This window comes from Leucoraja erinacea, chromosome 15, assembly GCF_028641065.1.
Source record: "Leucoraja erinacea ecotype New England chromosome 15, Leri_hhj_1, whole genome shotgun sequence".
Classification (NCBI taxonomy): domain Eukaryota; kingdom Metazoa; phylum Chordata; class Chondrichthyes; order Rajiformes; family Rajidae; genus Leucoraja; species Leucoraja erinaceus.
The window spans coordinates 18,255,360-18,267,647 of NC_073391.1; the positions used below are offsets into that span (position 1 = coordinate 18,255,360).

General features: G+C 39.3%; 1 protein-coding gene across 1 annotated transcript in view; it reads right to left on the bottom strand.

Annotated features, from left to right (window-relative positions):
• The window catches only part of htra1b (HtrA serine peptidase 1b), a 49,242-nt gene that overhangs the window by 18,713 nt on the left and 18,241 nt on the right, over window positions 1-12,288 (bottom strand). Inside the window, exon 3 of the mRNA XM_055646793.1 lies at window positions 12,024-12,228. Within this exon, the coding sequence (XP_055502768.1) occupies window positions 12,024-12,228 (205 nt within the window). The remainder of the gene's footprint in view (window positions 1-12,023; window positions 12,229-12,288) is intronic.

Consider the following 12,288-nt stretch of genomic DNA (forward strand, 5'->3'; position numbering starts at 1 on the left):
TTTCCGAAAATTATAACTACTCTTAATTCAAATTCACACATGCACTGGCTTCACAGCCCAACACCCGGACTTCCATCTGTATATATATATGTATATATGGTAGCTGTGGCAGATATATGTATGTAACTATGTATGTATATGATATATATATATATATATGCAAATATATATATATATGTCCTGTGTGTGTGTGTGTGTGTGTGTGTGTGTGTGTGTGTGTGTGTGTGTGTTTTGAAAATTGTGTGTGTGTGTGTGTGTGTGTGTGTGTGTGTCTGTGTATATATATATATATATATATATATATATAGTCTCTCTCTCTCTCTCTCTCTCTCTATCCCCCCCCCCCCCCCCCCTTCTCCCTTCTGTTTTTGTTTTCTGTTTCTTGTTTCTTGTACTAAATTATATGTATGCACTGAGTACGGCAGCTTTTAATTTCATTGTACATGTATAGTGACAATAAATGGCATATCGTATCGTATTAAAGGACTGTGGGGAAAAAACACTGACATCAAGCAGCAAGAGCATCCAGAAGAGATAGAGGTTCAAATCTCCTTCATTCCTCAATGCCATCCTAATCTTTTTGCTGGAGGCACATAAAACAGGCTCAAGTGCAACTCTACTCTCGGCTGTGCTTGCTCACAAAAGTGCTGGACAAATGTGCTGGAGAAGAACCAAGCCTCTTGCCTGTCATTTTTAAGGCATTTGTACTTTCACAGTATGAAACTTCATAAGGCTTCCTAAAAAGGGAAATAAGTACATAACTATATCATTGTATTTTGCTCCCTTTTGTTGCATACACATGAATCAATCTTCATCGATTTATTTAACAGTATATTTTACTTTGAATACGTGCTTAGGATTTATGAGACTGGATTTGAATCCAAGTTCAAATTAATGAATAGTCATCATCTGTCTTGCACAGCTGCAGAACATCTGACAATCTGGACACAGTCTTAATCCAATTTATTGCTTATGCAAGAGAACATCATGAAACTGCTGATAATTTTATCGAAGTTCACAATAAAACTTGATAGTGGTCACAAAATTGATATTTTTACTATCTGCATTGTGCCCTCATGTACAATTAAAGCACCTCTTCTGAGATTTCAGTCATAATATACTGTTAAACATCTGCCAGAGCCTAAAATGCTTTGTTGGTGAACGAATATTGCACATCGAGTTGGACACTGTGAAATAAATAAATGCTACAATCCCTGGAAATAAAGAAAGAATAGTCTCCTATTTGAAGTTACTTATTTATTAACTAGTCCTGTTCAGTTCTAAATTGAACATCGATTAGGAATTGTACCAACAGAGACATTGATCAAGCAAACAACAATGGCGCAGCAATAGAGTTGTTGCCTTACAGCGCCAGGGACCCAAGTTCGAACCTGACTACGGGTGCTGTCTACAATGAATTTGCACGTTCTCCCCGTGACCATATGGATTTTCGCTGGGTTCTACGGTTTCTTCCCACATTCCAAAGACATGCAGGTTTGTAGGTTAATTGGCTTCTGTAAATTGTCCCTAGACGTCAGATAGAACTAGCGTACGTAATTATGTTTGATCTTTCCCGGACTCTTCGGACCGAAAGGCCTGTTTCCATCTCCAAAACTAAAATTAAAAAGCTGACGTCAAGTCTCTAGAGAATGAGTTATCTAGGATCAGACATTAGCATGTGGGATTGAATTGGGCAAACATGGCACTGACAAACTAAGGCAAAGGGTTTGTTACCAACAAAATGATATTCAAAACACATGACCATCCTCAGCCCTTTCCCACAATCACTTTCCCATTACTTGAAACGTTCAAAAATCTGCAGCATGCTCTGAAGTAGTTCAGCTGGAATTTGCAAATTTGTCCTTTGTGACATTTTGAGGCATCCAAAACAGAAGCTCAGCACCAAGAAGCAGGCGTTGCCTCCCTGTATACATTTGTAAATCCAGCAGCAAGATTATTTTCTTGGCTTATTCTTGACATTCCTAATTTAAAAAATGAATTGAAAAACAACTTTCTACATGTGTGGTGATACTGATTATTTTTATGCTTTGACTAGCAAATGAGGAAAATAAAATCATCCTCTTGGGTATGATTTTCCAATGAATTACAGTTCGTGGGGAAAAAAAGGATAGGTTTCACACTGTTATGAGTCAGAATGATAATTGCTTCGGAGAGTCCTTTACCATTTGGTCTATGTCTGCTTATGAGAACATACCAGTTAGGAACAGTAATAGCCCACTTAACCTCAAGCCTGTTCTGCTACTTAATGGGATTATGATCTATCTAATAATAATTGCAGTTGTCATATACCTCCCTATGATTATGGATGCATTAACAAATCTAGGAGCTTCTGAGAAAAATCTAAATTAATGGAGCGCAAAGCATATAAAGACAACTTTGTTCCTCGTGATCACCTCTAAGGTTAAGTTAGACTAAGGCTAAGATAGATTAGAAACTAAACCTAATACCGTTTCACCCACGTATATTTTAATATATTTATCAATACTTAAAAATGTTCAAAGACTTTATTCCTCAGAGGACAGTGGAAATAAAGTTGCAAAGTCTTGCAACCCCCTGAAAGAAGAAATAAATTGCCTCACCGCTGTCCTTAATGAGTGACTATTTATGTTTGAAAAGTGAATCCCAATTCTGGATTCTCCCACAAGAGGAAACACTCTTTTCACATTCACATTATCAAGACTCCTCGGAGTCTCATATGTTGCAATCAAGTCTTAGAGGAATGAGAAACAAAATTCCAGTGAATGCAAGCCTAATCTGGCCAACCTTGCAAGAGAGTTAGATTGAGCTCTTAGGATTTCAAGAGAGAGTTAGATTTAGCTCTTAGGGGTAAAGGAATCAAGGGATATGGGGAAAATCCAGGAACGGGGTTCTGATTTTAGATGATCAACCAGGGCTCGAAGGGCCAAATAACCTACTCCCGCACCTATTTTTCTATGTTTCTTTACACATTACAACCCACACATTCCAAGTATTGAGCTAAACTTCCTCTTAACTGCTTCCAATACAACAACATTATTTGTTAAACAAGACCAACAGAGCACAAATTACTTCAGATGTCATCTCACGCATAATTGTATAAATTAAACGTAATTTTGTATTTAATTTGCAACATAAATTTGTGTGGCACGCTGGTTTAATGGTAGAGTTACTGCCTTATAGCATCAGAGACCCGGGTTCGATCCTGACCGAGGATGCTCGTCTGTATGGGAGCTTGTACATTCTCCCCATGACCTTGGTGGGTTTTCTCAGAGATCTTTATTTTCTTCCACACTCCATAGACATACAGGTTTGTAGGTTAATTGGCTTGGTATATATGTAAATTGTCCCGAGCGTGTGTAGGATAGTGCTAGTGTGCAGGGATCGCTGGTCGATGCAGACTCGGTGAACCGAAGGGACTGCTTCTGCGCTGTATCTCTCAACTAAACAATAAATAAGGTTCTGTTAACTTCCTGATCAGCGCATACCAGCCTTACTTGCCTTCTGTAAAACAAACACCAGAGCAACTACAGCCCTCTACATTCTCTCATTGATTATGCTTCTATTTTTAAGTTCCTTCCAAAATGGACATACTTTTTTTCACATTATGCTCCATTTGTCTGATCTATTGAAACAAGATTTAAAATTTCGCTGAACCTTGGATGCTCATATTCATCACTAGGTCATGATCAATCTCACCCCATGACTGTGTAGGAAGGAACTGCAGAAGCTGGATTAAACGAAAGATAGACACAAACAGCTGCAGTAACCCAGCAGGTCAGACAGTATCTCTGGAGAAACGGAATTTGTGACTTTTTGGGTCGGGTCTGAAGAAGAAGGGGGAGTCTCAGCGAGACCGTCAAACATCAGGCCTATTGCAGCCTTTTCTAGCCATTGCAAAAGATGCTGTCTGAGGTTCCACTGAGTTGTAACTTGGTGAGACCCACCTGGGGTATTTTGTGAGGAAGTCTATCTTCAGACTGATTCCTGGGATTTCAGGACCCAGAAAGACTTGTACTCTCTATCCTTATGAAACTTACAAAATTCACCCTTCCTATCCTCAAGAGGTCACAGCTTAAGGATAAGGGGGAAATCCTTTATCATGGTGAATCTACCTTCTATATTTAAGAATAATGTGGCCCTATGGATGGCAGGTACGGGATTAAACGAGCTGAGGAGCCGCTGAGAAAAATCATGGAGCAAAAAAACATATAAAGCCATTTTGTCCCTCAAGTTCACCTCAAAAGACTCAGATTAGAAATTATGCATTCTAAACATAATGCAGATTCTGAGAAGTGTCATAGGATGAAGGACAAGTTCCATTGAAACATGATAAATTTGAGTTTAGCATTAGATTTCCAGTATTGTACATCAGTTTTATCACTGAAAGCTGTTGTCAAACCACTGGAAGAGGAGACAGCACAAAAAGCAGATTCGAAATGACCAAACTGGAGCATGCAGCTTGAACTATCAATATTGTGAAGAACTACAAAAACACATAACTATTTAAACTACTGACATGGTATATAGTTTAGATTATTTATTTTAATATTCTAACATGCTGCACCATCATAACTCATCCAAGCCAGATGAACTAGTCTCGACCAAGGGTGACAGTAAGGAGGCAATTATTGAACTTTGAGTAACGGTGCTCGAGGGAAAGCATGGAGTGATTCAGCTTCAATTGCAACACATCCCCACGGCCAAATATACTACCACCCATTGAAATGCAGGTAATTGGGTGCAATACCAGAGATTGATTGGCACTGATGGAATGGTCATCTACAAATCACAGCTCTTTAATTGATAAAGGAAGAAAATTAAATAAGAGGGTGAAAAAGATTGAGGAGAGAAACTCAGAGACAGTCATATAGTATGAAAAGATGGTCCTTTGGTGCAACTCATCCCATGCTGATCACGATGCCCTAAAGCTAGTTCCACTTGTCCTCCAAAATGTTCCAATCCATGCACCTGTCCAAATGTCTTTTAAATGTTATTGTACCTGCCTCAACAACTTCATTGGCAACTCATTCCTTTTCCCCACAACCCTCTCCGTGAAAAAGCTGTCCTTCAAGTTCCAATTAAATCTTGCCCCCCCTCACCTTAAATCCATGTCCTCTGGTTCCTGATTTCCCTATTCTGGGTTAAAGACTGTGTATTCATCTTGTCAACTCCGCACAAAATGTTAAATATCTCTGTAAGATCAGTGCTTTGTCCTCAATGAAGAAATCTGCCTTTGTAAGTCTTTTGTAAACATATTCCCTACAGTTCCTTGGTAAAGTACTTCAATTATTTACATATCTACAATAAATCTTCATTTGGATTTAAAGAAGCACTAGTACAGTTCAGAGGTCCAGATAACAGATAATTATGAGGAATACCCAATCTTGAAGCATGGCTCCAGGAACCGCATCATACTTTGTTCCCCGAATTAGTTCACATGCAGCTGAAGGATTACTATTAAACCAATATAATTCGCTATTCCTAGAGATCTGATAAAATTCAATTCAGTTCAGGTTTACTCACAGCTAATCTTAAATTCTGGCTGACTTATCACTCGCTGCTGGTACAACACTCGTTCATTAGACGCTTGCAACATGATGCTCATAGTTTTGCTTATCCAGTAAAACAACATCCTCCGCTGGGGAATGTGATCATAAGCAAAAATGCAATCTTTCTTTGTACATTTTTCTCAGCTATTTATGTTATCTTGCTGTGCAATGAAGTATTGGTGCGATCTACATTTTCTGCTGGCAATGTTCCACTCAGAGTATACATTGTCACACAACTTGACCCTCAATCGTAGGATTGTTAAATCTTCCCCCATCGCCACTGTTAAACCAAATGGAGGTTTCTTCTCAAACTTCACAACATTAATTCATTCCCGGGCTGATCATGTGAATATTTTTCTAAAACAACAATCAAAATCTGTAGGAAACGTTTTATCCCAACCGGCCTTAATCCTTGTGAGTGAAAAATATCATCACCAAAGTACTGTTCTGACAACGATTTCTTATTGGGTTGGTCTGTTCATTGCGTTACAAACTTTCAGACATGAAAATAACAAATTTGCCTGGACAATGTTCCCATTTAGTCAAAATAAATAAATACGTATTTAGAATTACAACATAAACTGGTAAAACTATTCCATGGAGGAACACCAAACATGAATGTAGCAAGACCTTTGGAGACTGAGGATCACCAGGCACAACTCTGAGAGGCACAAGGGAATTTAATTAATTGAATCTCTTAAATTTAAAATTAAACTGAAAGTGGCAGCGAATCTTTCATGGATTTGACCTACGCTCACCATTTCGTCCCCCTAACTCTGCATGCTATTTCCACAGCTCCGTCAAACATGGCCCAAGTTATACATCCAGCAAATGACCACTAGACCGCTCAGTGTTACATCCAGAAGTGTGTCCTCAGCATCTCCTGTCAACCCTTGACATCTTTCCATGACAACAAAACTGTTTCACTGTTCTTAAATGTATTATAAATAGAGCTGAAATGATAATAATGTTTTAAAATTTACAACATGCTTTAAACTACTGTTCATTATTGACAATGAAAAAAAGAAAAATAAACAGAAAAAAATTACATTTACCTATTTAATAAAGATCGCAGGCTACTATGAAATGAATGGGTCAGATTGGAAGTTTGTTATGGAATAACTAGACACTTCTCAGGTAGAAGTGGTTATGCCATGGTAAAGATGGCTCCGTTGTCCATCATCTAAGTAATCTCGCACATTAAACAATGGAAAGTCAAATTGCTCAATGTAAAACCAATAATTGTAATTAACTACAGTGAACTACAATAAACAGTCACTCCACCTGATTCTGCTGCTTTTGCACTGACAATTTAATAACTGGCACTGAGTAATTACTCTGGCACTGGCTCTGGTCACTTAAATCAGCTGCCCTGGACATTTTATGACTGCTTTTATTTGTATTTTAATGTTGCTGTTTTTACCTGCACTTTTTTTACCTATTCGTACTGTTTAATCAGGAACTGGATTGTTTTTTTAATTGTTTTTATTTTATGTGTGAAATGTTTAAGTTTCATGTGCGATGCTCCGGTATTCCCTGGGAAACGTTTTCTCATTTTGCACTGTACAACTGTTGCTTTGCAAGATGACAATAAAGGATGATGATGATGATGATGATTCAGAAGCTTGAATCAATTTAATCAATTTAACAGACAAAATGCATGTATGCTCAGCTCTAACCAATGTATAATTAACTCAAAACAAGACTGCACGTACATTTGGTAAAATTCAAATACACACTTACAGTGCATTATACCTGGCTTGGACTGGGCAACCTTTGGAATTCAGATCCAACCCCTAAAATTTCTGTTATACAAAAGAAATCCGTGCCACAACTACATTAAATTATTACTTGGTTGCTCAATGGCTGAAATTTGTCCAGACCTGTCCTTGAGAGGGATCAGACAATGGCATGCAAAGTAGGCAAGGCAACTTCAATGATTCAATCCAGAACTATTTTCTTAATGAAATACATGACCAGACCTGCTTGGAAGAGTATGTATTTTTTAAATGTCAAAAATATATCCTAGACAAATGGAACAGACATTAATGATAAATATTCTACGCAATTTGAAGTGCTTCATTAATGGTTGTTAAATGTTTAATTTAAGTGAGGTCAATGGGAAGCAGCATCTGACTTGGCTTTCATTTTCCAGTTTAGTCAATTTTTTCACCTTATCACCCACTCAATGGTGTTGTACAAAATGAGTCCTCTCCATGTGACTCACTTGCCCTTCAGATCTGGTGAAAAATCATCAAAACAATAACACCTTTGCTCTCTCTGCAGATACTTTTGATTATTACAGAGAAATGTGGAAGATATTTAATATATAGAGACAATTATACATTCTGTGCTGCAAAAAACAAAAATAAATGCTGAAAGGGTTTCTCTTTATCAATGAGAAATGTGGAAGATATCATTCAACGTAAATGACCGTGTGCATGGCATGTGCAAAACCTAAATGTTATCAGCCTCCTCATTGTAATTTCTATACATCCAGATAAAGCAGCCACTCGGATAGTGGCAACACTTCAATTAATTATAACATTTAATTTATTACCTAAAGCTAAATTCAGTCATTATAAATAATATAACCTTGACACCAAATATATAAATACACACACACATCTACAGATAAATGATGTTCATTATCAATATACTACATCATTCAGCTGAAATCACTCAACCTGCCAACCGCTTCAATAAAACAAGGTATAATTATATCTCTTACTGAAGAAACTTGGGTACATTTTACAATAATTACAGTACACATATTTGAGCAAAGAACCAACCTGGATCTCCACATGGTCAATGACTAGTAGTAACAGCTGAACACCAAGTTTCATTGCCAACCCCTTAAATTTATTGGCACAGATATTAACCACTATCATACACAAGCAGTTGAGCGCTGGATTGTGTCCTAAAGCTCCGGGGATAACAGTTCATTTATGCTGCTGACAAAACATTTCAACATGGTCCCAGCTGTTTTTAAATCAAGGCTACCAGGTCATGGAAGTTAGGGAAAATCCATCTGGGATTAACGGAATATCTATCCAATGAACTAATTTCATAATTAACTATGATGTAGCGCATCCTGATGAATAAAATAAAGTACCACAGTGCCTAATATACTTCTAATCTTAACTCCTGTTTAATAAGGTGATTTACAATTCATACATTCATAGTGACTGGCAGCTGCGCAGCTGTTGAGCTGCTGCCTTACTGTGCCAGAGACCCAGGTTCAATCCTGACTATAGGTGCTGTCTGTGCAGAGTTTGTATGCTCTCCCTGTGACCATGTGTTCAGGATGCAAAGGGGTCAATATGCAGTGTGGACTTATTGGGCCGAAGGGCCCGTTTCCAAGCTGTATCTCTAAACTAAAACTAAACATCCTGTCCAATAAGCTATTAGGTAGGAGTCAACCTAATCTCCAATATATTAATAAAAAGACCATGATAATCACAAATATTTGTGCTCTTGCCCCCATTATTAAAATTCTTACAATTGAGTCTGCTCAGGTTTTAAATACTCCAAAGAAGCAATAAATCTCTATTACAATTCTTTCCTAAGGTTTGTTTTATGTTGTTTTTTTGTTTATGCGAATACTGCTAAAAATTGAAATTGACTATTGAATAAGATATAAAAATTGCCTTTATGGTATTATCAGGTAAACAGAAAAAAAGGCCCTGGTGTTCTGGCCAATATTCTTACCTAAACTAACACCATTTACAACTAAATAATTGGTCAGTGATTCCTTTGCTCTCAATGAAAACTTACTCTTGCATTTAAAGTAATTATATGCAAAATGCACCAAAGTATTTGACAAAATAATCACTGTTCATATATATCCTACCTTTAAAGTGCAGCGTTTTACCAACATGACTACCTGTCATGGTCCAAGGTTTGCTGGGAATTCACAATGGCTGATCACTAACTTGCCGGAACTCCACAACATTTATGCTGGAGAAACTGTCCTTTGGTCCTGAACCAGATTAGACTTGGCACATGATCCACGGGATTTTTGTTAAAATTGAAAACGTATGCTCGGAAGAATGAAGTCAGCTCACGTTCAATAAAAATTTAATTGTAGTAATTTTTTTTTAATTATTTAAATAATGGGGTTTTTTTTTGCAGATTTTACATAACATTTTATTCTTTTAAAGTTTTTAAGCAACTTATTTTTTTGCCAACTTACTTGGGGCACATCAACCATTGCCCAAAAAAATCAATGGCAGCCTGCCCTATACCTGCCGGGATCACCTTATCTGAACATTTCATGCAGTATTTCTCGACTTTTAACAGATTAAAGTTGAAAATCGTCAAAAGACTGAATTTAAAACGACCGGCTTTTGCTGATGACATCACAATGGGTCTGCTCGATGCCGTCTCACACACAGAATCTTCCAAGCGCTTCGAGTGACGTCACCCCCCCCCCCCCCCCCCCCGGGTTATTCAAAAGACACTGCCGGTGGAAGAAAGGACGAGCCCGGAGAAGAAGACGGGCCCTGGACTGGAGACTGTGGCGGCTGAACTCACGGTCCTTGGGTCGATGCCCGCCTGCGGCCTCTCTCTAGTCCACGTCCACCCGCTGCCCTTATTCCACATCTCTGCCCTCCCTCACTCCCCATCTATGCCCTCCCCCCGTCTCTGCCCTCTCCCCCCGTCTCTGCCCTCTCCTCCCGTCTCTGCCCTCTCCTCCCTGTCTCTGCCCTCTCCCCCCTCTGCCATCTCCTGCCTCTCTGCCCCCCCGTCTCCCCCCTCTCCCCTCCCTGTCTCCCTCTCTAGCTGCGCCTGCCCTCTCCCTGTCTCTGCCCCTCTCCCTGTCTCTGCCCCTCTCCCTGGCCCCTCTCCCTGTCTCTAGCTGCGCCTGCATAATTAGGGGCTGTGCGTGAGTGATCGGGCGGGGGGGATGGGGTAAATAGAGCAAATTAATAATATTAATATAGTATCGGATGGGGGGGGGGGGGGGGGGGGGGGGTGGTTAGTGCGTGTGTGCGACCCCACAGCCCCCCCCCCCCCCACCCGGGACCCAACGGATCCCACTTGGTCTAGTATAACACTAAAAGCCTGTTTAAAATAAAGTAAACACACTTGTAATCAAATCCAAGCATCGAAACTAACTTAAAATAATCTTCACTTATTTTTTTCCCCACGCAGTAGCTGATGTCTCCCATTCATTCGAGTGGGCTGCCCCTCATTTGTCCCAGGTTTCAACGGCCTCAGGTCAACAGGCAGACTTTCCACTTATGCCCGTCCCACTTAGGAAACCTGAACGGAAACCTCTGGAGACTTTGCGCCCCACCCAAGGTTTCCGTGCGGTTCCCAGAGGTTTTTGTCAGTCTCCCTACCTGCTTCCACTACCTGCAACCTCCGGCAACCACCTGCAACCTCCAGGAACCGCACGGAAACCTTGTATCACTAATGATCACTATTAGACCAGTCTAAGTAGAGAAGGCAGCCAATGTCTGGCATACCAGAGGAAGGAAAACGAATGAGGACCTGCAGAAATTGCAAAAAAAATAATAGACAGGACTTCAAAGGCTCCACATTAGTCCCAATTTCTTGTGCCAGACAAATAAGAGCTTAGTGCCAATTAATGAATAGCAGAAAGGAAGATTCATAGAATCTTGGGTCAATAAGATAGATTTGGTGGAGATGGGATTCATCCAAGTCAGGTGACTTGCATCTCCAAATAGCATGGCATGAATATAGTCATGAATTGATTTGCAAGTGCTGCTGAGGAGGGTCTAGATTTTCTTGATGAGATGGCGGCAAAACAAGTGTGCATTCAGAAGCAAAATAATAGATTTTAAAAACAGCCAAGAAAAGGCCAGAAAATTAAAAAAAGGTTTGACAGAACATAATCCAATATGCATCAGTACAGAGAAGCATTTTATATAATTGCTGTTACAGACACGAATTGTAAAAGGGCAAGAAAAGCAGTTGAAGATCTTTGGTCACAGGGCTGAGAGGATGGAAATTGCGTGTTTAGTCAGGACGTTAAATGAGCCAGACACGAAAAAGGCCAGACCCAGGAAAAAGTTCCAACATTGTGGTCAGAATATTTTTAACTGGGCTGAAGTCTAACTTGGCAAAAGTGGATAGAAAACAGCCACGGAGGATAAATCAATGTCAGAACACCCGGGGGCATTTTAGGAAGTGGCAGTGAGGGGTCAGAGCAATGATATGCCCATTAACAGAACACATGGCACTCTTCAATCATGGATGCCAAGGAACACACAGAATTGGATAAGCCAAGCAAGGAACGTTTATGGCACAAACTGGTGCATTAGTCGAGAAAGAAAAGTGCTGGATTGAAAATGTCAAGGGAAAATAGGAAATCAAAGAGAGCATGAAAAGAATTGACACGTAAAACAAAGGAAAACACAAATATATTTTGTGAACATTTTTTTTTTCCAAATACATAGAGGATAAATAAGAAGATAAAGATGGTAACCAGAACACAAAACTTACCGGAGTTTCTATTTTAATTAAAGCAAGATCTGCCTTCTCATCTATGTCTTTTATTTTGGCATTGTATGTGGCTCCATTCCACAGTTCTACTTTCACTCTTTGCTTATTGGTGACCACATGTGCATTTGTTACGATCAATCCATCTTCTGAGACAATAAACCCCGAACCGCTTGCAACAGACAATTCACGGTTGGAATAAACTGCCCTGGATAAAAAGATTTAAAAAAATCATTTACTTACAGAAATATACAGGTTCACACACACC